Raw genomic sequence first — 26,797 nt, 5'->3', positions numbered from 1 at the left:
TGCCTTAACGACCCATTCCCCAGCTTTGCACAACCAACACTGTTATATTAATATACAGTACTTTATAACTTTTAAACCTCTAAATTATCTGCCTGTTTCTAAGCCACTACAGACATCCTCATCACGTTTTTTAATTTGCTTTTCACAACAGGAGACTGCTAGTTCATGTGGGTCATATAGATAACATTGTACTCACGCCCGTAGAGTTGTGCATGACACTGCACTAATTGTCTAAAATGCAAGTCAAGGTATATAATAAATAAAAAGTCATGTTATCAGGGGGCTGTCAGAGGCTGAGATACAAGGTAATCACAGAGGTAAAAAGTGTATTAATATAACAGTGTTGGTTATGCAAAACTGGGGAATGGGTAATAGAGATTATCTTTTTAAACAATAAAAGTTGACTTTGTTGACCTTGTGCATTATAAAAAGACCAGGTATGTCCTTTACCATGCATGTCTAAGTTTAAGATCTGGCTTTACAAATGTATAAAAACGAAGGAGCCATAATGCAAACTTAGGAGCCAAAAGAAACATTTCAGAAGCCAAAGCTGCCTGGTTCCCTTAGAACTGTCAAGTCCTAGTTTAAGGCTTTATACTCTATTACATAAGATTTTTAGGTTCATTAAATGTATCATCTCCGCTGTACCCAAGAAGTGATCTTGGTCTGTTTGAAGCTCTCAATGGCAGAAGCTGGACACTTAAGATTTATACAATGATTTAAATATACCTGTTGAAATGGTGTGTTTTGTTAGGTCAATAATTCTATCCACCTTGAAGTTTGCCAAATCCTCCTCATCCAGTGCAATGTCTCCCCAGAAAGCAACTGCAAGGAGAAAGAAAACAAGAGAACTTCAGATTAGTATACGGTGGGACATGAAAATCTCATAGCTGTATGAGGCTATTCACATTAGAAAATACAGTATAATTATACTAGTCCTAAAGCCGTTCACACGGGCCATTCTTTGCTCTCTCGCTCCACCTCTCTTTTGCTCCCTCTCTTCTGCTTTATCTCACCCCTCTCTTTTGCTCTTTTTTCCCCCCCTCTCTTTTTGTCTCTCCCCCTCTCTTTGTATTTCTTTCCCATCTCTCTTTCGTTGACCGTGCCGACTGCTCCCGGCCACGCCTCGACCACGCTCCCGCAACAGCATGTCAGGTAAGGCCTGGTGTGTTTGTCCTCATGCTGTCTCTACTGCGTATGACAGCTTCGGAGAAACATACTTAGCCTTTTATATAATAGGATATAATAATAATAATAATAATAATAATAATAATAATAATAATCTTTCATCCTACAAGGCACCTTCTTCATTAATTATTATTGCCTTTCATCCCTTTCTTCATTACTTTTATCCACTGTGCTAAAATTATTTAGATTTGAGCCTTTTAAATTGACTCCTATTTCTAGATTGACTCCATTCTCTTAGTATACTTTGTTAAAATACATACTTTAGGTAGGCTCTAGAGCAGCAATGCACTTCTGAGAGCTAACTGGTGATTGCTATCTATATAGGTTATTGGCTCACAAGGTGTGTTCAGCTATCTTCTAGTAGTGCAATGTTAGTTACAAAAAAAATAAAATTGTGTGAGTGCCATATGGCTAGAGCGCCGATTGGAGAACAGTTCAAACCGTTATCTCACAAAAAAAAATTACTTTTGAAGTGGGCGGCCAGAGCACAGGGTAATTGAATTTCAGGGCTACATTAAAAAGTAAGTTAAAGAGCATCTTTATTACAACTGATTAATTAAACCCCATCTAAAATATCGCTAACATTCCGCATCTGTTTATAAAAAAGGTAAAGTTTATCAATCATACATTTTACTATGCATTTAACCCATTTGCCAGGGTTAAACACAGTTATATCCAAACAGTGCAATCAATAAATGCAGAGTATTCTTTGCACTTATGTCTCTTTAAAAACTAATTTTAGTGATTTTTCTGTGTTTTCCATACAAATCATATATCGTTTTATTTTCAGCATTTTATGTTCTTTTAAGAACATCTTAAAAGGGACATTATACACTAATTTTTTCTTTGCATAAATGTTTTGTAGATTATCTATTTACATAGCCCATAAAGTTTTTTTTTTTTGTTTTTTTTTAAATTTATAGTTTTGCTTATTTTTAAATAACATTGCTCTGATTTTCAGACTCCTAACCAAGCCCCAAAGTTTTATGACAATACCGTCAGCTACCTTCTCCAGCTTGCTCCTGTTTGTGTAAAGGGTCTTTTCATATGCAAAAGAAGGGGGAGTGTCTTATTTCCCACTTGCAGTGGGCTTTCCAGCTACCTTTTAAACAGAGCTAAACTAAGAGCTTCTAAGTAAGTTTTTAAACAGTTTTATACTGGATTTTTATATCAGTTTCTGTGCATCTTATTCTTTATAGTAGTGTCTATTACATGCAGTTATATGAAAATGAGTGTATACTGTCCCTTTAAGTTTGCAGAAAACCATAAAAATGGCAAACCCCACACTACCCTGAAAGCAGTATTTTTTGTATCCGCTTCCACATTGTAGAAGGTAAGTGCCACAGAAGTCTACATTTTCTAATGGTGGCAATATACACAAAATTCTGACATAAGAGAGTGATTATTATTATCGGTTATTTTTAGAGCGCCAACAAATTCCACAGCACTAATTGACTATTATGTTCTTAAAATTGCTTAACGGTTTGTTTTTCCTTGTATGCTAGATCTAACAAACACAACAATTGATCAAACCTGATCTAACAGAGATCCAGCCAAATGAAGTTTGTTTTTAAAAAAAAAAAAAAAATTGATGGGGGGGGGGGGCTAACCCAGCTGATACGAGTTCTCCTATTTTGCATGAAACTAAGTAATTAAAGGAAGATAATAGGGACTATCTGTAATACCCTTCTCCTGTCGAAATATTGGATTGCCTAGTGTTCAGGGGCCACTTTTTCCAATAGTGATCTCCAGCAGAAGTGACTCAACTTTAAAAAGGAATAGCTTTCATTTTTCAAATAAGAATCCTTTAAGGCAGTGTTTTTCAACCAGTGTGCCGTGGCACACTAGTGTGCCGTGAGGGATCCTCAGGTGTGCCACGGCAGATTGACAACAGTGCAGGGGTGTTCCTCTTTCAAATTTTGAAATATTGGGAGGTATGCGACAGGCTCATCAGGCATAATTTACAACCATGACATTGACATTCATTCACATACAATCATTATGATTGTTTGTAAAATAATTTCAATATGTCATGTATAGTTTGTAGGAGGCATGGCATGACAGCACAGTACAGTGTGTGTGTGTATATACAGTATATATATATATATATATATATATATATCCTGTATTAGGCTACAATGTGTCATTTTGTAAAATTTTGGGATGGTGGTGTGCCGCAGGATTTTTTTTAATGTAAAAAAAAAGTGTGCCACAGCAAAAAAAAGGTTGCAAATCACTGCTTTAAGGGGTATATGCCTGCATAGGAAATCAATGAAAATTAGATAGATAGATGATACAGTATATAGGAGGTATTAAGTTCTACTGTTTGTCACATGATTTTTGCAGCTAAAGTCCTCTTCTGAACATGGGTAAGAAAGATTGGAGCTAGTGCACAATGTCTCCTAGCAACCACTTAGAAAGAGGAAGCTCCTCCTTTGCCTTCCTGTAAAGGCCACAGCCCCTTTGTGGAGCTGTGATAGGAAGTAATAGACCAAACATACATGAAGTTAAAAAAAAAAAAAAAAAGTAAAATCCTTTTAAAAATGATAAATAATACATCATTGTACATGCTGGAGTGTATTAAATGGTTTACATATATTGCCTTAGCCTTTATGTTGGCATTTGAAATAGCTGATTAACCCTTCAGTATCCCTACCTATAGGGATTCTATAACAGGGTATAGGCTATTGAGAAACTATGTAAAAGAGAGCTCTAAAATGTTACAGGGACATTACACACTAGATTTTTCTTTGCATAAATGTTTTGTAGATGATCCGTGTATATAGCTCATACAGTTTTTAAATAAAAAATGGATAGTTTTGCTTATTTTTAAATAACATTGCTATGATTTTTTAGACTCCTAACCAAGCCCCTAAGTTTTAGGAGAATACCGACGTATACCTACTCCAGCTTGCTTCTGTTTGTGTAAAGGGTCTTTTTATATGCAAAGGAAGGGGGAGGGGGGATTGTCTGCTATATCCCACTTGCAGTGGGTGTTCCAGTAACCTTTTAAACAGATCTAAACTGGAAGCTTCTAAGTAAGTTTTTAAACAGTTTTACACTGGATTTTTATATCAGTATCTGTGCATATTATTCTTTATAGTAGTGTCTATTACATGCAGTTATATGAAAATTGGTGTATACTGTCCCCTTAATTTTCAATTGTTCTCTCAGTATTGCACAGAAACAGATAAGAAAGGGAAGCATTTGAGTATTAAGATAATGAGATCTGAACTGTCAACAAGCTAAGCCTATTGTAGAGTAAATCCAGCATTTTTTTTTTTGCAAAAAGAAGCATAAATTAGCAATTTCTCATACATTTTATAAGCTGCAGCTGGTATAACAAGTCATGGGGGAAACAATTTTACAGTGAACTGTCCCTTTAAGAGATAGTCATATTTTAATTTTGGTAAACCTATGAAGGTTTGTTTTTTCTTATGGTGAATAATGCAAAAAGAACATTGATGTTTTCCCAGAATCCCAGATAAGATGAGCTTTCAGGAAACTCCACTCCCATCAAGTTGATTTTGCTTTCTAAGCTTTTTTCTTTTAGGATAATGGGTTGTAAACAGTTTCCTGTTTGCAGATGTCTATACCTTCAGTTACACAGTGTGGTTAGGGTTTTGTCAGCATAGCAAGCTTCAGATAGGATGTAGGGGACTTCTTCTGATACAAGTAATTTATATGGTTTATTTGAAGAATGACAAATAACTTTTCTTGTGATGTCTGTGCTCAATAGAGTTGTAGCATTTAACAAAACCAAAAAACCCACAACATTATTTTCCTGAGGTTAAAGAGCCATAAAATATTTTAAGTTATGTGCATATTATAGAAAGGTCAATTAAGCTAAAACAATGTGTGTGGGTAAGAAAAGTTAAAAAAAAAAAAAAAAAAAAAAAAAAAAAGCTTATAAGTGTTTAAATAAAAAAAATTTAAAATCTGCAAAATTACTTACACTTTAGTGTTGCCAAGTGTAGCCTGCTCCACCCCTCTTAGTGTCCTACCCAATACCTTGTGGTGTCATGTTACATACTGTAACTGTGCATGTACCTCTGTTTTAACTTGTTTCAATAAAGTTTTTTATTTTAGCAGCCCTTTTCTGTGCGGCTGTTCCTCCATGTTTGTAATTACTTATGCAAGCAACGGGGGTTGAGGAAGGACAGCCCTGCTATATAAATACCTACTGAAAAAAGGATGATGATTTTTTTGTAAATGTATAGGGAAACATATTTGTTTCCACTATATATAACAAGTTCCAATACACAACAATAAAAAATGTATTTTTTTTGTTCCTCTCATGGTAAGCTCTGGCTACATTATATATTTAGAACCTTTTTTTAGTTCATACTGTGTTATGTCCTTTTAAAAGAAAACTAAATTCAAACAAACTTTCATGATTCAGATAGACCTTGCAATATTAAAAACGTTCCAATTCATATCCATTTTCAAAATGTGTAATTTTTTTTTTATATGCCCACTTTGAGGCACTTTGCTCCTACTGAGCATGTATATACGTATATGTGTTTTGATTAGCGGATGGCGGTCACATGATACAAGGGGAGGGAAAATGGAATAAACGTTCAAATTTGCCAGAAAAAAAAAAATCTTCTTCTCATCTGAAATTCAAAGAGCTATTGTAATGTATAAAATAATTATGCAATTTTACTGAATATAATGGTCCTTTAAAACGTCAGCTCAAGAGTGGCAATACACTGACAATCTTGAGCTTAACATGGCTGGTGAGTGGCTCAGCGTCTTTGTCCAACTCCGGACCAGTAGTGCATTGTAGGTACAGAGCTAACTAGATTTTTCTTTGCATAAATGTTTTGTAGATGATCCATTTATATAGCTCATATGGGGGTATTTTTGTAAAAATGTATAGTTTGTTTTTAAATAACATAGCACTGATTTTACGACTCCTAATCAAGTCCCAAAGTTTTAGATGTATATTGATTTATAATAACTCAAGCTTGCTCCTGTTTGTGTAAATGTTCTGTTCATGTGTAGAGGAGGGGGGAGAGTGTCTACTCCTCCTTTCCCAGCCCCTTTCACTGGGTGTCCCAGCCTAACCTCATCAATAGTGCTAAACTGGGAGCTTCCAAGTATGTTTTTAAAAAAGGTTTTATACCAGGGTAGATAATTATTATTATTATTTTTAAAATTGGATTTTTGTGATTTAAATCTAATTTTTTATTTAAATATGATATTTTTAAATAAAAATACTTTTTTTTTTGGGGGGGGGGCACTATCTAAAATATAGTTTCTATTTAAGATACATTATAATCCAAAACGGTTATTCATCCTGAAATAGAGATTAGTTTTTAATTATATAACCAATTATGCTGTATATTCATGGCTGTAATGTTATGGTAAATTAATTCCATTTACACATTTACACTGTCATGCTCTCCCAATGGCTTATGTCAGATTATTTTGGACAATTTTTCTATTTTCAAGATATTATCCCATATTATTGGTTTTATAGTTCTCAAAACTGTGAATTTGTGTCTGCAGAAATAACACGCCACTTCTTCACAGCAAAATGTAATAAAGTTAACCCACAGAGTTAATAAAGAAATTAAAGGGATATAATCATGTAAGATGACTTTTGGGTTTCAGATAGAAGCAAGTCTGAAAATGTTATGCTCTATTATCAGATTTGCTTAATTCTCTTGGAATCTTTTGTTGAAGGAGAACAATGCTCTACTGGCACCTAGCTGAATAAATTGGGTGAGACCGTGACAAGCAGCTAGCTCACAGTAATGCACTGCTTCTGAGCCTGAATATGCAGGCTTTTCAACAATGGATACCAAGAGAACAAAGCAAATAAGATAAGTCAATTGGAAAATTGTATGCTCTTTCTGAATCATGAAAGCTTAAATTTTGACTTTACTATCCCTTTAATGCTATTGCTCCCCTACAAATCTATGTACAAAGAAACAACCCATACTTAGTTTCAAGAAGCTCACTGAATATTCAATAAAAGTAGCAATTAGCGCTCAAAAAATTAACCAGCAATCAGACCTCTGGTTAATTTTTTTTAAATGTGCCCCAAGTTTTGCTTTTTTTTTTTTTATTATTTAAAAATGGTAGCATTTTTTTAAAAAGAAATAACTGCACTACATACATCCATTTCATCTATAGCGTTAAGAGGTTTAATGCAAGTGTATACAATTAGCCACATCCCTGGAAACATAATAGGTCAAAGAAATTTATAGCGTATCATAGACCTGAGTCCCTGTATTCCCTTTAACACGAAGGATAGCCTGAGGGAACAGCCCTGTGTAGGCTGAGAAACGCGTTGTTTTTTAATAAGAGGTGATTTTTTTTGTTTTTTAATATACACTTGCTGCTTTTTGGACCCTGTTTTCCCATTCGTTTGTGGACTGGAGTGTGACCTGTTCAGTTTCGGAGATCAAGTCTGCTGGGCAGCTGAGAAGCTCCAGTCTGCCCATATTGCACCTGAAGGTGCTTTGGATGTTGTAAGTGTGACCTTTAATATCACATTTTATTTGTATCAAACTGCACCGGACTATGGTGGTTCCCTTTTATCCCTATATAGGAAGGCTTTGAGAATTGTCTGGAAGCATCCTGACTCATGGAGCTGTTTGCGGATATACAGTTAGCTGGACAACTGAGAAGTACCAGCTTGCTCCACTAGCACCACGTTTGTGAGTAGCCATTCATCACATTTGTGGCGCCTCTGTTTTCCTCTTTCAGATCACTCACACCATCAGGATTTTGACCATCCTCTGACAGAGAGCTGCCTTTTTATTAGGATTTTTTAGGGACTTTTGCATTATTTGTTTTGGTTTGGTTTTATGTGCATTTTTTTCTTTTGTTGTACGTTTTATTTTGTATAGAGCGCCCTCTAAAGGAGATTTGTATATGTACATCTATTCCTTTGTTCTTCTAATTTGCTTCCTTCTCTTGTTATCCTTTGCTGAAAAGTTTATATCTAGGTAAGCTCAAGATCAGCAAAGAACCTAGGTTCTAGCTGCTGATTGGTGTCTGTGTATATACACACACATATATACATACACACACACCCCGATTGTCATGTCCCTTTAAGTAAACACACACAGATTACATACACACATATATATATATATATATATATATATATATATATATATATATACACACATACACACCCCGATTGTCATGTCCCTTTAAGTAAACACACACAGATTGAAAATTAATTTCCAAATAAAGTCTAAGATGATGCAAAGTTAAATGATTAATTCTTACTGGAAAACATACGTACAATAAACTCTCAATGTTGGAGTTTTGGGGAGGTGTAGTAATACTAGTAATGTAAACTATAGACTTTAATTGCAAAGTACACAATGTACACAAATAAGAAAACAAAAATCCCTTACAATATGAAGGCATGCACTCTCTGGAAAATGTTATGTCTGATGAAGGGGTGAGATCCCTGAAACTTGTTTTTTTATGCGTGCAAAATAAAGCACATTTGAACATTTTCCAGAATTCATGCCTGCTGTGGACTTAAAGGGACAGTCTAGTCCAAAATAAACTTTCAGGATTCAGATAGAGAATGTAATTTTAAAACAATTTTCCAATTTACTTTTATCACAAATTTTGCTTTGTTCACTTGGCATTCTTAGTTGAAAGCTAAACCTAGGATGTTCATATGCTAATTTCTAAGCCCATGAAGGCCGCCTCTTCTCTCAGGGCATTTTGACAGTTTTTCACCACTAGAGGGTGTTAGTTCATGTGTGTCTTATAGATAACACTGTGCTCACACATGTGGAGGTCAAGGAAGTCAGCTCTGATTGGCTAAAATGGATGTCTGTCAAAAGAACTGAAATAAGGGGGCAGTTTGTAGAGGCTTAGATACAAGCTAAGAACAGAGATAAAAAGTTTAATTATATAACTGTTGCTTATGCAAAACTAGGGATTATCTATCTTTCTAAACAATACAAATTCTGGTGTAGACTGTCCCTTTAACATAACTTTTGTCTGCACCCTGGTGGTTGATTGGATATACACACACACACAGTTGTGCTCATAAGTTTACATACCCTGGCAGAATTTATGATTTTTTGGCTATTTTTCAGAGAATATGAATGATAACACAAAAACTTTTCTTTCACTCATGGTTAGTGTTTAATAATAAATGGCTTCAGCCAATCAACTGTTTACTCTTTTTAAAATCATAATGACAACAGAAACTACCCAAATGACCCTGATCAAAAGTTTACATACCCCAGTTCTTAATACTGTGTATTGCCCCTTTTAACATCGACAGCTTGAAGTATTTTGTGGTATTTGTGGATGAGGCTCTTTATCTTCTCAGATGGTAAAGCTGCCCATTCTTCCTGGCAAAAAGCCTCAAGTTCCTGTAAAATCTTGGGCTGTCTTGCATGAACTGCACGTTTGAGATCTCCCCAGAGTGGCTCAATGATATTGAGGTCAGGAGACTGAGATGGCCACTCCAGAACCTTCACTTTATTCTGCTGTAGCCAATGACAGGTCGACTTGGCCTTGTGTTTAGGATCATTGTCATGTCCAAGTAGGTCCCATGCGCAGCTTCCCGGCTGATGAATGCAAATTTTCCTCCATTATTTTTTGATAACATACTGCATTCATCTTGCCATCAATTCTGACCAAATTACCTGTGCCTTTGTAGCTCACACATCCCCAAAACATCAGCGATCCACCTCTGTGTTTCACAGTAGTAATGGTGTAGCTTTCATCATAGGCCTTGTTGACTCTCCAAATGTAGCGTTTATGGTTGTGGCCAAAAAGCTCAATTTTGGTCTCATCACTCCAAATTACTTTGTGCCAGTAGTTTGAGGATTGTCTCTGTGCCGTTTGGCGTATTGTAAGTGGGATACTGTGTGGTATTTGCGTAGTAATGGCTTTCTTCTGGCGACTCGACCATGCAGCCCATCTTTCTTCAAGTGCCTCCTTATTGTGCATCTTGAAACAGCCACACCACATGTTTTCAGAGAGTCCTGTATTTCACCTGAAGTTATTTGTGGGTTTTTCTTTGCATACCTGTCACGAATACCTCACGATTTAGCTGCTAAGGGTTTAATTCTGTTTAGCCTGTGAGCTAAAAAAAGATTTGTTTTTCAAGAAGAACTGTGTGTTTGTGTTTTGTTTGATGTGCCAGAACCCCTCATAAATAGTTTCTAAGACCCCTTTCTCCAAATGTTATTGTGTATGCATTGAGTCATAAATCTGTCAGCTCTAGAGATACGCCACAGTGCCTCAGTCCCAGAAACTGATAAGGTCAATAAAAGAACATTGGTACATTGTAGAGATATGTTTGAGACCTATTATGGCATTAAATGAAGGGAAGTATGGCAACCCTGTCATATCTGGTATCAAACCGTTGCTCACAATGTAAGGAAGAGATTGCCGGTCAGTATATATGAAAATAGATTTACCTAGCAGAAATTATAATGGGTTCTATAATTTCAGGCAAAGACTTAGTTTATTGAAGGTCATAAAGACGGGGGGGTTTCTTAGCCCGCCCAGGAGGGTGTCGTCAGGCAACTTGATCTCCGGAAAATAGGTATAAGAATTTTGTTTTTAACTACAAGATTGTGTTGTCACAGCCTCCCTTGTAAGAATGACAGAGTAAGGACCCAGTTGCTTCATGCCATCTCTCTCGTAACAGATTCCAAAGACTAGTAAAGTATTCAATCTGTTTTTCTCCTTATTTATTTTAAAAACAGTTTGCTGTGTGTAATTTTATTTGCAACAACTTTTTATTAATAATGCATTGTGCATAATATTTTTGGCATAATAAATAATTCCTTTATTAAGCTTTGGCCTTTGTCTAATAATTGAACCACGTTACTGAAAGGACTGGAGTATTAGAACTGTATAATTTAGGTTATTCTCTGCTAAATTGCATTCTGAGAGTTAATGTGTAAGTCTGGGTTTTTCCTTAGGATTTTCCCTTTAATAAATCATAAGTGGTGGCAGCATAGTTAGTTTAGTGTGGGTGGCATTAAAGGGGAGTTTTGGGCATTTCTTTTAAGTCTAGTACAGACTAGAGAGTGTTGTTAACCCTTGCACCCACTGAACTAAATCACAAGCTGGCCTGGTGTGGCTAGATTGTGAAATATTAGTGAGAGTAGAAGGGGTCTGATAACCCTTTCTGTGCCAAATAAATGACTGGAGTAGGGTTGGATAACCATGGTCGTCACAATGCCAAACAATTTTCCTGGCAGTTGTGGCTGAAATTTGAATTGGTCTACCTGATCGTGATTTGGTTTCAACCTAACTCCTCATTTTCCACTTCTTGATTAGAGTTTGAACACTGCTGATTGCCATTCTTAATTCCTTGGATATCTTTTTATATCCCTTTTTCAGTTTTATACAGTTCAACTACCTTTTCCCGCAGATCCTTTGACAATTATTTTGCTTTCCCCATGACTCAGAATCCAGAAACATCAGTGCAGCACTGGATGAAAGATGCAAGGGTTTGTCAGGAGTCCAGAAACTCATTGACCTTTTACACACACACTAATTACAAGCAAACAGATCACAGGTGAGGACGGTTACCTTTAATAGCCATGTTATCTGGCCAAAATCACCAGGGTAAGTAAACTATTGATCAGGGTCATTATGATTTAAAAAGAGTAAAGACAGTTGATTGATAATAAATGGCTTCAGCCAAATACTAACCATGAGTGAAAGAAAAGTTTTTGTGTTATCATTCATATTCTCTGAAAAATGGCAAAGAAATCATAAATTCTGCCAGGGTATGTAAACTTATGATAGAGATATATATATATATATATATATATATATATATATATATATATATATATATATATATATATATATATATATATATATATATATATATATATATATATATATATACACACATATACACACACACACACACACACTACATACACACGCATATATACACATACACCGTATCCCACAAAAGTGAGTACACCCCTCACATTTTTGTAAATAATTTATAATAATTATATTATTCATGTGACAACACTGAGGAAATGACACTTTGCTACAATGTAAAGTAGTGAGTGTACAGCCTGTATAACAGTGTAAATTTTCTGTCCCCTCAAAATAATTCACACAGCCATTAAAGTGAATGCAAATTTTGATGCTTAAGTGCCCGGTTTTTAAAACTTTGATTAAAAACAGGGGCACTTTAATTCATTAAAATTTACATTTCACTCCTGTTGTGACAAAAAAAACTTACCTTTTAAACTTCACAGCAGCTGCTGCTTCCTCCGGTCTCACAAGCCATTTCTGATGTCAGAAATGATTGATAGGTCATCCTCCAATCACAGATTCCCCCCCGGGGGATTCAGTGTCTGATTCACTGCTGTGATTGGATGAAGCCGGATACCTCATTTTAGACCCAGGAAGAGGCTTTGAAACGGGTGGAGGAAGCTGGAGCTGCTGTGAAGATTAAAAAGTAAGTTTATTTTCACAACAGGAGTGAAATTAAAATTTTGATGAATTAAAGTGCCCCTGTTTTTAATCAAAGTTTTAAAAACCGGGCACTTTAGCATCAAAATTTACATTCACTTTAATCTCTAAACCATTGGCAACAAAAGTGAGTACACCCCAAAGAGGAAATCTCCAAATCTGGCCCAATTAGCTATTTTCCCTCCCCAGTGTCATGTGACTTGTTAGCGTTGCAAGGTGTCAGGTGTGAATGGGGAGCAGGGGTGTTAAATTTGGTGTTAACGCTCTCACACTCTCTCATACTGATCACTGGAAGTTCAACATGGCACCTCATGGCAAAGAACTCTCTGAGGATCTGAAAAAAAAAAAAAAAAGAATGGTTGCTCTAAATAAAGATGGCCTAGGCTATAAGAAGATTGTCAAGACCCTGAAACTGAGATGGAGCACGGTGGGCAAGAACTAGAGCTGCAACAATATAAATCGATTATGATAATAGTTGTCAACAAATTTCATAATCGAATAGTTGGTTTGCAATTAGTTGGTCTGTGCACCAGCTGCTTCACTCTAATGAGCTACTGTCCATAATATTTTCTTTTATGGTTATGCCTTTAGCCTAAAGGATGTCTACAGACGTTTACTTTTCACTTTTTCAGGACAGTATTATTTTACAATTACTCCTGGCTTATATAGACTAGATCACCTGTGCAACCCAGAAATAAAATAGGAGTCATCATTTGGATTGTTTATATTAAAGCAGGTGATTTGGGACTATGCTTTGCATGATACAGTGCCAAGCTTGTTATTTACACCTAGCCCTAGATTGATGGGAGTTATTTGAAATGATGTGCACTATTATCTGTTTGCACAATTATTAGCGGATTGCTGGCTATTGCTGATTATATGTACTTTATAGATAAATGTGTAAGGCTTTGTCCTGTCATTGATTATATACTCCTTAGTGTTTTTGACTTTTCTTGTTTTTTTGTATATTTAATTGTAATGCGTACCAAATTTAACCTCTATAAGTATTATCTGTTATTTTAAGAGTAGTCTAGATAAAGATATTTTTCCCTAATCTTATAGCTGGTTATTTACCATTGCATATAGCTATTCAAGATATTTTTATGTTAGAATGAAGTCCAGGCATACTTTAATACTTGCATTTGGTGGAACTAAGAATAAAATATCCCATCTTGGTGAAATTGGCAAAACCCTACTTATGCATCTCAGGCACCTCAACACCATCTGAGCACCTCTTCACTGCTGCATGCAAAATAGCTTACAAAAAAAAAAAAAGACAGCCAGCCTCAGCCAGGAGCATGTGGACATGTTGACGTTTTTGCATTTGAATGCAAAGTTTCTGAAAGAGTCAATAACAGAATGTCATTAACAGTGAGAGTCTACCTCTCTCTAGTTCTACCTCTTTTGAAACAGATTGTGTTTTTGTCTTTTGCTTGATTATAAAAATTAGTTCTGCTACCTGTTAAAAAAATTCAACAGTTGTGTTAATGTAAAGTTTTAGTCTGAAGTTTATATTTGTAACACTCAGTATGTGGATTTTATTTTAAATATAGGAACAAAAATTATTATTATTCATCTGATCAGTCGATTAATCTAAAAAATAAATTGGCTGATTAATCGATTATGAAAATAATAGTTGCAGCCCTACACCATACAGCGGTTTCACAGGACAGGTTCCACTCAGAACAGGCCTCACCATGGTAGACCAAAGAAGTTGAGTGCACATGCTCAGCGTCATATTCAGAGGTTGTCTTTGGGAAACAGACGTATGAGTGCTGCCAGCATTGCTGCAGAGGTTGAAGGGGTGGGGGGTCAGCCTGTCAGTGCTCAGACCATACACCGCACATTGCATCAAATTAATCTGCATGGCTGACATCTCAGAAGGAAGCCGCTTCTAAAGATTATGCACAAGAAAGCCCGCAAACAGTTTGCTGAAGACAAGCAGACTAAGGACATGGATTACTGGAACCATGTCATGTGGTCAGATGAGACCAAGATAAACTTATTTGGTTCAGATTGTGTCAAGCGTGTGTGGCGGCAACCAGGTGAGGAGTACAAAGACAAGTGTGTCTTTCCTACAGTCAAGCATGGTGGTGGGAGTGTCATGGTCTGGGCCTGCATGAGTGCTATAGGCACTGGGGAGCTACAGTTCATTGAGGGAACCATGAATGCCAACATGTACTGTGACATACTGAAGAAGAGCATGATCCCCTCTCTTCGGAGACTGGGCTTCAGGGCAGTATTCCAACATGATAACGACTCCAAACACACCTCCAAGGACGACCCCTGCCAGGACGACCCCTGCCTTGCTAAAGAAGCCGAGGGTAAAGGTGATGGACTGGCCAAGCAGGTCTCCAGACCTAAACCCTATTGAGCATCTGTGGGACATCCTCAAAACGGAAGGTGGGGGACTGCAAGGTCTCTAACATCCACCAGCTCTGTGATGTCGTCATGGAGGAGTGGAAGAGGACTTATTTTGAGGGGCAGCAAATTTACACTGTTATACAGGCTGTACACTCTCACTACTTTACATTGTAGCAAAGTGTCATTTCTTCAGTGTTGTCACATGAAAAGCTATAATAAAATATTTACAAAAATGTGAGGGGTGTACTCACTTTTGTGGGATACTGTGTGTTTGTATAATATATCACACACAGCATCTTAAAAACTCCAAGACAGCTCAGCATGGGGACGGAAATGGATCAGCAGTTAAGGCGTTTAAACACCCATTTTATGTTGTGTTTTTATCATTCATGGATTTGTTATTCGCAATCCATACTATTTGTAGAAGCAGAAACATGCAAAAAGCCAATACTATTTCCAAGATTGAGGGGTTTGAATATTTACCTGCAGCCAGCACTTCCGGGGCCCAGAACCCCCGCGCGCATACGGATGATCCGTAATGGTCATTAACAGTAAAGACATAGTGTGGATAACGACAACTAGTAGTCATCCCTGCCTAAAAGGTTAAAGCGTACAAAAATTGGGGGGGAGCATAAAAAGGGCAATTAGACTTAAAATGCTCCAATGTTTTACAGAATCTTATTTTTTCACTAAAGCCTGCAATCAGGTTAAACACAGTTAAAAGAACAAGCAACAATGCAAAGGTTCATTGCATTTAATTCTGGTGCAGGAACACACATTAAAAAAAAAAGGAGCTAGTCTCTCTCCACACACACAGAGTTTGTTTTCTGATGACTTTTGTTCACATAGCTTTCCTAGGGTCAATATTGCAGTAGGAGCTATTTGTATAAAAAAAAAAAAAACACTTGAGCGGGAAAAATAGATCAAATTAAAAAAAAGAGAATGTTTGTTTCCAGTACTCTGTCCCTTTAAGGGCAACCCTGGATAGGCAATGCACACCTAATCTAGCCGACTTCAGCAAGTGATTGGAAGCAACACACATATGCTGCCCCCGATTGGCTCAGGTATTCAGCATCAGACCAGTAGTGCATTGCTGATTAACCCCTTTGTGTGGATTAAAAACAGGTCCATGCAAGCAATAGGGTAATAATTGCATGCTCTACCACACAAGAACATTTTATTATCGCCCCTCTGTGTCCCTTTAAGAACAGGAGTAAAACGCTCTCAGCAGTGATGAAATCATTTTGGCTTCATACACAATTCTTGTCCTATAGTCACCCAGTAAAACAGTTACAATTCCCCCTTAAATCCACACAGATTTTTCTACCCCTGTCAAATTTTTCCCACGTTGCATTTTTACACTTTTGCCCTCAGACACAGCTTTCCTTCTTATACAACCCACACACATTTTCATATCTCGTCCAACACTCAAGAGTTCTTCCATATTTACTTTCATCCTGACAGATTAGTAATCTTGTCTCCCCCCCCCCCAATATAATCCCACACGCTTTCTCCCCCCTTCCTTCCCTCCCTCTCCTGACACTATACACCCCCTCACTTATTCATTGCCCAAAAGTAATTATGTAGCAATTATTCACTGAGGTTGTCCTGAAGTGGCACTTTCGCTGTGTAGCTTTACAGGTCATCTCATGTCATCCTCCTGGGAAAGGAAATTGCTTTGGATTCCTAAAGGAAACTAAACTCTGGAAAAAGGAAAAGGAAATGTTGTGTCCTGATGAGAAAAGTAGCTGTGTGCTACTGTACAATTTGTAGGGGGATGAGAGAAAGGCTATCTCTGCAATCTGTGTATTAGGAAAACGTAAGTGGTGTGTGCTCCTGCAGTCTGCTTAATTAAAGGGGAGAAATTGCAAGGGTCCATGTCTCGTTGCCAACATAAAAGAGAATGTTTTTTCTAAATGACACTGTTGGCTTGGTTTATTAAGCAAGGGTGGGCAGACATATTCGCCCCTGTCCGCCCCACACAGGCAGCAATCCACTGCCGGAATTCAGCATTGCACGCCTGTCTTTAGGAATCGTCACCTCTCCAGTGTATGCGTGTCATAAAACATAAGATAAAAGTACCAGGGGACATAAAAAATTAAATATATATATATATATATATATATATATATATTATATATATATATATACACACACACACACACACCGGTATATATATTTATTTATTTATTTATATATTAGATCCGTACTCACTGGACTTTGAAAAAAACAAAACATGGTTTATTGTTGTGATGTTTCGGAGAACAAACCGTCCCCTTCATCAGACTTGATCTACACTTTATACTATAAATAACCACTGTTCCTGTCACCCTTGCCATTTACTGAGGAGGAGGTGAGAGTGTGTGTATATATATATATTCTCTTTAGGTTTAGCACTCTCAACTCAGTCCGGGGTGCTCAACAAAACACAAATATTCCAAAATAAAGAAGGCACTCTCCGTTTTTCTTCACAAATTTTTACTGTGTATTCAAGTGACGTTTCGGGGTTTCACCCCCGTCCTCAGACTTACAGACCATTTTTTTTAAGTTTGTTCACATACTATGTATTATACAGACTGCTATAGAGCAAAATGTATTTTGTTTTTTATTTCTTGGATTCACATGATGCTTATGGGAGGTTCTTCTCTGATGAGGGGTGGGGCTAGCACCTGTTAAATGCACTGTTTATTTTTCACAATTTCACAGGTGGAAAAATATTGCAAAACGGTTGCAAAAGTCCACTCAGTATTAAAGGGACATTATACACTAGATTTTTCTTTGCATAAATGTTTTGTAGATGATCCATTTATATAGCCCATTGTAAACATTTATAGTTTTGTTTAGTTTTAAATAACATTGCACTGATTTTTAGACTCCTAACCAAGCCCCAAAGTTTTAGATGTATACTGATGTCTACAGACTCCAGCTTGCTTCTGTTTGTGTAATGCGTCTTTTCATATGCAGGGGAAGGGGGGGGTGTCTTCCTGCTTTCCCAGCCCCTTTCAGAGGGTGTCCCAGCCTAACCTTATCAATAGTGCTAAACTGGGAGTTTCTAAATAAGTTTTTAAAAGGTCTTTATAGTAGTGTCTATTACATGCAGTTATTTGAAAATTGGTGTATACTGTCCCTTTAAAGATTTTAAAGCCCTCTGGATGATTCCACAAAGCTACATAGAGAGGAAGACATATGGAAAAGTACCTCCTGCCTACGGTTAAATATGGTGGTGGCTCTTTTAATGTTTTGGGGCCGTTTTTCTGCCAGAGGGCCTGGACATTTTGTTAGGATACATGCATCAAAACATTAAACAGATCAACAGATGTTAAATTAACACCTGGATGCCTTTGCCAAAAAGCTTAAAATGGGCCGTGGTTGGATCTTCCAGCAGGACAATGATCCACAAAACATATACATCAAACTCAATACAAAAATGGCTTACTGATCACAAAATCAAGGTCCTGTTATGGCCATCCCAGTCCCCTGACATGAACCCCATAGAAAAACCTGTGCTGTGAACTGAAGAGGAGAATCCACCAGCGTCAACCTCGAAATTTGACGGATCTGTAGAGATTCTGTATGGAGGGACGGTCTCAGATCCCTTGCCATATAAGTGCTCCCTTACCATATAAAGGCAGATGCCTTTTGCCCCAGCTGCAGTCTCCAATGTTTAAGCGGACAGAAGGAACCACAGCATGTGCCTCTGTGTTAGACGTCAATATAGTACGCTGGGCAAAGTAATGTGCGACATAGTACCTACATCCAGTTAGCACAAGGGGTTAAACTAAACACATATAATATAATGTTTAAATAGTGATCTTTCATATTATATTATATTATATATATATATATATATATATATATATATATATATATATATATAAATAAAAAATTGTTAACCCCTTCATGCGTTAGGGGGCCGAAACGATCATCTGGGGTTGCCGTTTCCCTTGTTCAAAGGATAATTATCTGGTATTTTGTGGCTGGACTGACCTAGTTAGGCGGGATCAGACTGATGTGCTTTTCACAAAAGGAAAACTTTCTTAAAAGTATAATTAGGCTAAAAGAAGTACTCCAAGGTGGTAACCGGGCCATAGAACAAGCCACTAAGCCGTTTCTGGCAGACTGCTTCTCTTTTTGTTTGTGTTGGGATGTTCCATGTTGTACTAACAGCACTGGGCTTTAACGTCGATTGATGGCATGGAACCTCCTTCCTTTAATGGTGTCCTGCAGCCTCCTCTTTTACCACAAGCAAGGATCGGATTGGGGGGGGGGGGCATTCCTAGCAGTGTAGGCAGTCCCATCATTTGGATTTACATTGGAACTTTGATCTTAGCACTTGCACCTTGGCATGAAGCTGTTTATTTGGATTTTGAAGATAATAGGAAGTGCATGTCTTTGTACAACTGAACTCCAGGGACTGCTTGGTTACTGGATGATAAGCAGAACTCCGACTACCCTATTGGTGAATAGTGATAGCATACAAGCACGAAAACAACTATATATACACACACACACAGTGGATATAAAAAGTCGACACACCCCTATTAAAATGTCAGGTTTCTGTGATGTAAAAAAAAATGAGACAAAGATAAATCATTTCAGAACTTTTTCTCCACCTTTAATGTGACCTATAAACTGTACAACTCAACTGAAAAACAAACTGAAATCATTTAGGTAAAGGGAAATAAAAATAAAATAATATGGTTGCATAAGTGTGAACACCCTTTTATAACTGGGGATGTAGCTGTGTTCAGAATTAAGCAATCACATTCAAAATCATGTTAAATAGGAGTCAGTACACACCTGTCATCATTAAGTGCCTCTGATTAACCCCAAATAAAGATCAGCTGTTCTAGTAGGTCTTTCCTGACATTTTGTTAGTCGCATCCTACAGCAAAAGCCATGGTCCGCAGTGAGTTTCTAAAGCATCAGAGGGATCTCATTGTTAAAAGGTATCAGTCAGGAGAAGGGTACAAAAGAATTTCACAGTGAAGACAGTCATCATCAAGTGAAGGAAATATGGTGCAACAGTGACATTACCAAGAACTGGATGTCCCTTCAAAATTGATTAAAAGACGACAAGAAAACTGGTCTGGGAGGCTGCCAAGAGGCCTACAGCAACATTAAAGGAGCTGCAGGAATATCTGGCAAGTACTGGCTGTGTGGTACATGTGACAACAATCACCCGTATTCTTCATATGTCTGGGCTATGGGGTAGAGTGGCAAGACGGAAGCCTTTTCTTACAAAAAAAAAAAAAAAAAAAACCACATCCAAGCCCGGCTAAATTTTGCAAAAACACATCTGAAGTTTCCCAAAAGCATGTTGCAAAAGATGTTCTTGTCTGATGAAACCAAAATTAAACTTTTTGGCCATAATACCAAAAGATATGTTTGGCGCAAAAACAACACTGCATATCACCAAAAGAACACCATACCCACAGTGAAGCATGGTGGTGGCAGCATCATGCTTTGGGGCTGTTTTTCTTCAGCTGGAACTGGGGCCTTAGTCAAGGTAGAGAGAATAATGAACAGTTCCAAATACCAGACAATATTGGCACAAAACCTTCAGGCTTCTGCTAGAAAGCTGAACATGAAGAGGAACTTCATCTTTCAGCATGACAATGCCCCAAAGCATACATCCAAATCAACAAAGGAATGGCTTCACCAGAAGAAGATTAAAGTTTTGAGATGGCCCAGCCAGAGCCCAGACCTGAATCCAATTCAAAATAAGTGGGGTGATCTGAAGAGGGCTGTGCACAGGAGATGCCCTCGCATTCTGACAGATTTAGAGTGTTTTTGCAAAGAGGAGTGGGCAAATCTTGCCAAGTCAAGATGTGTCATGCTGAAAAACTCATACCCAAAAAGAGTGCTGTAATAAAATCAAAAGGTGTTTCAATAAAGTATTAGCTTAAGGGTGTTCACACTTATGCAACCATATTATTTTATTTTTTATTTCCCTTTACCTAAAAGATTTCAGTTTGTTTTTCAATTGAGTTGTACAGTTTATAGGTCACATTAAAGGTGGAAAAAGTTCTGAAATGATCACAGAAACCTGACATTTTAACAGGGGTGTGTAAAGAGAGAGAGAAAGAGAGAGAAAGAGAGAGAAAGAGAGAGAAAGAAAGAGAGAGAAAGAGAGAGAAAAAGAGAGAGAAAGAGAAAGAGAAAGAGAAAGAGAAAGAGAAAGAGAAAGAGAAAAAGAAAAAGAGAGAGAAAAAGAGAAAGAGAAAGAAAAAGAGAGAGAAAAAAAAAGAGAGAAAGAGAGAGAAAGAGAGAGAAAGAGAGAAAGAGAGAAAGAGAGAGAGAAAGAGAGAGAAAGAGTGAGAAAGAGAGAGAAAGAGAGAAAGAGAGAAAGAGAGAAAGAGAGAAAGAGAGAAAGAGAGAGAAAGAGAGAGAAAGAGAGAGAAAGAGAGAGAGAAAGAGAGAGAGAAAGAGAGAGAGAAAGAGAGAGAAAGAGAGAGAAAGAGAGAAAAAAGAAAAGAGAGAAAGAAAAGAAAAGAGAAAAAGAGAGAAGAAGAAGAGAAAGAGAGAGAAAGAGAGAGAAAGAGAGAAAGAGGAAAGAGAGAAAGAGAGAAAGAGAGAGAGAAAGAGAGAAAGAGGAGAAGAGAGAGAGAAAGAGAAGAAGAAGAGAGAGAGAAAGAGAGAAAAGAAGAGAGAGAAAGAGAGAAAGAGAGAGAAAGAGAGAAAGAGAAAGAGAGAAAGAGAGAGAGAAAGAGAGAGAGAGAAGAGAGAGGAGAAAGAGAGAGAGAAAGAGAGAAAGAGAGAGAGAAAGAGAGAAAGAGAGAGAGAGAGAGAGAGAAAAAGAGAGAGAAAAAGAGAGAGAGAAAGAGAGAGAAAAAGAGAGAAAAAAAGAGAGAAAAAAAAGAGAGAAAAAAAAGAGAGAAAAAAAAAGAGAGAAAAAAAAGAGAGAAAAAAAAAAGAGAGAAAAAAAAAAGAGAGAAAAAAAAAAGAGAGAAAAAAAAAAGAGAGAAAAAAAAAAGAGAGAAAAAAAAAAAGAGAGAAAAAAAAAGAGAGAAAAAAAAAGAGAGAAAAAAAAAGAGAGAAAGATTTAGGCACCCCTGACAATTTCCATGAATAAATAATTGGGTGTTTGGATCAGCAATTTCATTTTGATCTATCAAATAACTGAATGACAGTAATATTTCAGTAGTGAAATGAGGTTTATTGGATTAACAGAAAATGTGCAATATGCATCAAAACGAAATTACACAGGTGCATAAAGTTGGGCACCCTTGTCATTTTGAATAACTGTAACTACCTAGCACTGATTAATTGGAACACACAATTGGTTTGGTGAGCCCATTAAGCCTTGAACTTCATAAGCAGGTGCATCCAATCATGAGAAAAGGTATTTAAAGGTGGCCAATTGCAAGTTGTTGTTCTCTTTGACTCTCCTCTGAAGAGTGGCAACATGGGGGCCTCAAAACAACTCTTAAATGACCTGAAAACAAAGATTGTTCAACCTTATGGTTTAGGGGAAGGGTACAAAAAGCTATTGCAGAGATTTAAGCGGTCAGTGTCCACTGTGAGGAACATAGGGAGGAAATGGAAGACCACAGGCACAGTTCTTGTTAAGGCCAGGACAAGTAAAATATCTGAGAGGCAAAGGATGGTGAGAACGGTCAAAAACAGCCCACAGACCACCTCCAAAGACCTACAACATTATCTTGCTGCAGACGGTGTCACTGCGCATAGTCAACAATGCAGTGCACTTTGCACAAGGAGAAGCTGTATGGGAGAGTGATGCGGAAGAAGCCTTTTCTGCACACACACCACAAACAGAGTCGCTTGAGGTATGCAAACGCACATTTGGACAAGCCAGCTTCATTTTGGAAGAAGGTGCTGTGGACTGATGAAACAAAGGGCTCCATGTACTAAAGCGTCAATTTGCTCGCCGACAACGTGTCTGCTCGACTCGCTCGAACTCGCAGCTAGCGAGATGTTGGCCGCCCGCCATATGTACTAATAAACATACAAAAAAATCTTGCGTCTAATCCACATCGAGCACAGGCGTATGATTCGTACATACGACGCCCCGCTAGTTGCGAATGTACTATTATTTGCTTACAACTTGTCAGCCATGACTGTAGGTGTCAGAAACGTCACATTTGTTGCGGGAACATTCTGCTGCACTATATAAAGTATAATTTATCGATTTTGTCAGACTTCATAATTACCAAACCTGAAGCTTTACGGACTTTTATTTTTATTGATAAATTAAGTTTTCTTTAAATTTACTTCTCCATTGGATTCACAGACAAGCAAGACTGACTGAAACCAATGATGATGCTGGACACTGCCTGAAATGATCCTGTTGCAAAAAAGTGCAGGGCAGCAAGAAACTTGAGGATTCCAGGAATGGTCCTTGAACGTGCCGTCACTGGCTCTAGAAAATGTGCAATTTGAGCATATAAAGTCAACATTAAATGTCGATCCAGACGGAACCTTTGAATAACCTCTCTATCGGAAAGGGCATCTAAAGGAACCCGAGGAAGGAATACCCGCAATCTCCTTCTTCGAACCACATTTGCTATGGCATCAGGTTGATGACTTTGCCTTCTACCCCTGATTTGCATCAGACGAAGAATATACAGTTGAAGAAGTGTCTCCATGGCTAGCAGGATCAAAAGTGAGTAAAAATTCAATGGTATTGGCCTTCTTTTATATCAGTTGTAGGCGGAAAAATTCACGAGCGTATAAATAGATAGTTTAGTATTTACCGTTTTGTGCGAGATTTATGTTGAGCGAGTATTTTATAGCTACAAAAAAGACTGGAATGCAAGAGTTGCGGACAAGTTCGCTCGACATTTGTAAATTTAAGGTTTTCAATGAATTCGGGGCTTAGTACATACGGCTATTGATCCGCACGCAGAAATTTAGAAGAAAATAATCACGAAGACCTCGCAGACAGCTTCGTACATGGAGCCCAAAGATTGAGTTATTTGGTCATAAAAAGGGGCGTTATGCATGGCGGCAAAAGAACATAGTGTTCCAAGACAAACACTTGCTACCCAAGTAAAATTTGGTGGATCTTCCATCATGCTGTGGGGCCAGTGCCGGTACTGTGAATCTTGTTAAAGTTGAGGGTCGCATGGATTCCACTCAATATCAGCAGATACTTGAGAATAATGTTGAGGAATCAAAGTTGAAGTTAAGCCGGAGCTGGATATTTCAACAAGAAAACCCAAAACACTGCTCAAAATCTACTCTGGCATTTATGCAGCGGAACAAGTACAATGTTCTGGAATGGCCATCTGGAATGGCCATCTCAGTCCCCAGACCTGAATATCATTGAAAATCTGTGGGGTGATTTGAAGCGGGATGTCCATGCCGGCAACCATCAAACCTAACTGATCTGGAGATGTTTTGCAAGGAGGAATGGTCCAAAATACTTTCATCCAGACACTCATGACAGGTTATAGGAAGCATACATAAAAGAGAGAGAAGCGCTCGACCTGGGAACGAACAATAGCATAATAGCTTGTTCTATGGCTAGTTACCACCCTAGAAGCAGCCTCTTTTTGCTCAATATGTGCCTTTCACAGAGAAGAACTTTCCTGTCATGCAGTCCAGCCCCGAAATACCAGGCAATCCCTCTCTGAACAAGAGAAACAGCAAAACCCCAGACGTACATTTTGGCCTATTGTTGGCATCGTCAGTGAGGAGCAGCCATATCCCTCTAGGCACACTGAGCAACGGGTCCACGTCTGGATTACCACATCACATTTAGGGAAACTTCCCTAAATGTCATAATTTGCATAAATAAAAAGAGAGAAGCGCTCAAACTGGGAACGAACAATAGCATAATAGCTTGTTCAATAGGCTGAAACGTACATCTGGGGTTTTGGTGTTTCTCTCGTTCAGAGAGGGATTGCCTGGTAATTCGGGGCTGGACTGTACTGTGAAGTCAGAATCAGACTGGTATGCTTCAGGAAAGTTCTTCTCTGTGAAAGGCACATGTTGAGCGAAAAGAGGCTGCTTCTTGGGTGGTAACTAGCCATAGAACAAGCTATTATGCTATTGTTCGTTCTCAGGTTGAGCGCTTCTCTCTTTTTTAGTTAAGGTTATAGGAAGCGTCTAGAGGCTGTTATTTCTGCTAAAGGAGGCTCTACTAAATATTGATGCAATATTTCTGTTGGGGTGCCCAAATTTATGCACCTCTCTAATTTCGTTTTGATGCATATTGCACATTTTCTGTTAATCCAATAAACCTCATTTCACTACTGAAATATTACTGTGCCCTTCAGTTATTTGATAGCTCAAAATGAAATTGCTGATCCAAACACCCAATTATTTATAAATGAAAATCATGGAAATTGTCAGAGGTGCCTAAACACATATATACATACATACATACACATATACAAACATACAAACACATACTTTAAAATACAGCCTCATAGATGCAAAAAAAAAAAAAAAAAGCCTTTATGGTCTATTCAATAGAGATTCTGTATGGGTGACAGATTTTGCTGCTTCCTTCAAGGGAAGTTGTTTCTTTGCTGATGATGCAGAATTCTGTAACATTTTTAACATTCCTGGAGGGGTAAATAAACTAAGTATCCAAACTAGATGAAAGAACAAGTAGAAAAGACTCTTTTAATTGAAAGAATATCACTATATGCTAAAGCCAGGTAGTGCTTCTTGTAATGTTTGTTATAATTGGAACTCTAGGGTCAATCTTCAAACCTATTTTTTCAAATACCCTGTAATAGCTTTAGATATTTAGTCAATGCTTTCAAATCCTTTTATAACTATGTGAATGTTGAGTCAATGCAATAGGCAGTAAATTAAACGGATATAAAAAGTGCTAAAAGAAAATTCTCTTATATACAAGCAATAATAAAACTAATATATAACTGTTTTTACCTCCTGCAAAGGGATTAAGCACATAGTTACAGCCAGCTTCAAAAGAGCAATGGACTACTGGTCATTAGCTGAGAACATCTGGTGAGCTAGTGATAAAGCGATAAGTGTGTAGCCACCAATAAGCAGCTAGCTCCCAGTAGTCTAGGATATGTACATGTTCCTTTTCAACAAAAGGATACCAAAAGAACAAAGTAAATTTAAAAATAGAAGTGAATTGAAAAGTATTTTAAAATCACATTCTCTATCTGAATCATGCAAGTTTAATTCTGATTTGCCTATCCATTTTTAATATTGTATGTTTGTGCATCTAAAATATGTAGATAGGCCATTGTTATTTTTGTGCTTCCTGCAAAGCGCTGCAGAATCTGTGGGCACATTTTAAATAAAGATAATACAATTAAAAGGCTTGACAAATGCCCATGCACAGGCTGAAACGCGTTGCTCCAAAACTGCACCTTCTTGACCCTCCAAGGCTTCCTTAAGCTGAAAGATCCGTAGAGCCTGTCTGACAAACCGTTATCGTTCTCAACATAGAAGACGTTTAGTTAAAATCACGCTGCTACAGGGGATCAGCACGGAGTAGTTACCTCTGGAGGGAGGGACTGCATTCACATCCGAGTACCCCTATGGTTACCTACGCTGACACCTTTATGGATAACATTGTCCCGCAAACACTCAACATCGCTTGACTGCATCTCCTGGGGGTGTTTTAACTCTGAGACCCTTATGTTTTTATGTGCCTCCTGTTATAAATTAAACTGTATTCTGTTACTAATATCCTATATATTAGTTTTGGTTACTACACTTAAGTTAGATATACGTCTGATCAACGTATATATACACTGTAGTGTATTACTCTGTTTGTATTTTATCTTGTGTGACATATCACTAGTTTGTTTTTATTATTATTATTATTATTAAA

General features: G+C 37.5%; 1 protein-coding gene across 1 annotated transcript in view; it reads right to left on the bottom strand.

The window, feature by feature from the left end:
- BMP1 (bone morphogenetic protein 1) overlaps nucleotides 1-26,797 on the bottom strand; it is a 340,767-nt gene that overhangs the window by 293,175 nt on the left and 20,795 nt on the right. The window contains exon 2 of the mRNA XM_053717959.1: nucleotides 730-825. Coding sequence (XP_053573934.1) covers nucleotides 730-825 — 96 coding nt within the window. The remainder of the gene's footprint in view (nucleotides 1-729; nucleotides 826-26,797) is intronic.

This window comes from Bombina bombina, chromosome 6 (genome assembly GCF_027579735.1).
Source record: "Bombina bombina isolate aBomBom1 chromosome 6, aBomBom1.pri, whole genome shotgun sequence".
NCBI classification, from domain to species: domain Eukaryota; kingdom Metazoa; phylum Chordata; class Amphibia; order Anura; family Bombinatoridae; genus Bombina; species Bombina bombina.
This window is presented reverse-complemented; position numbering and strand designations above follow the sequence as displayed.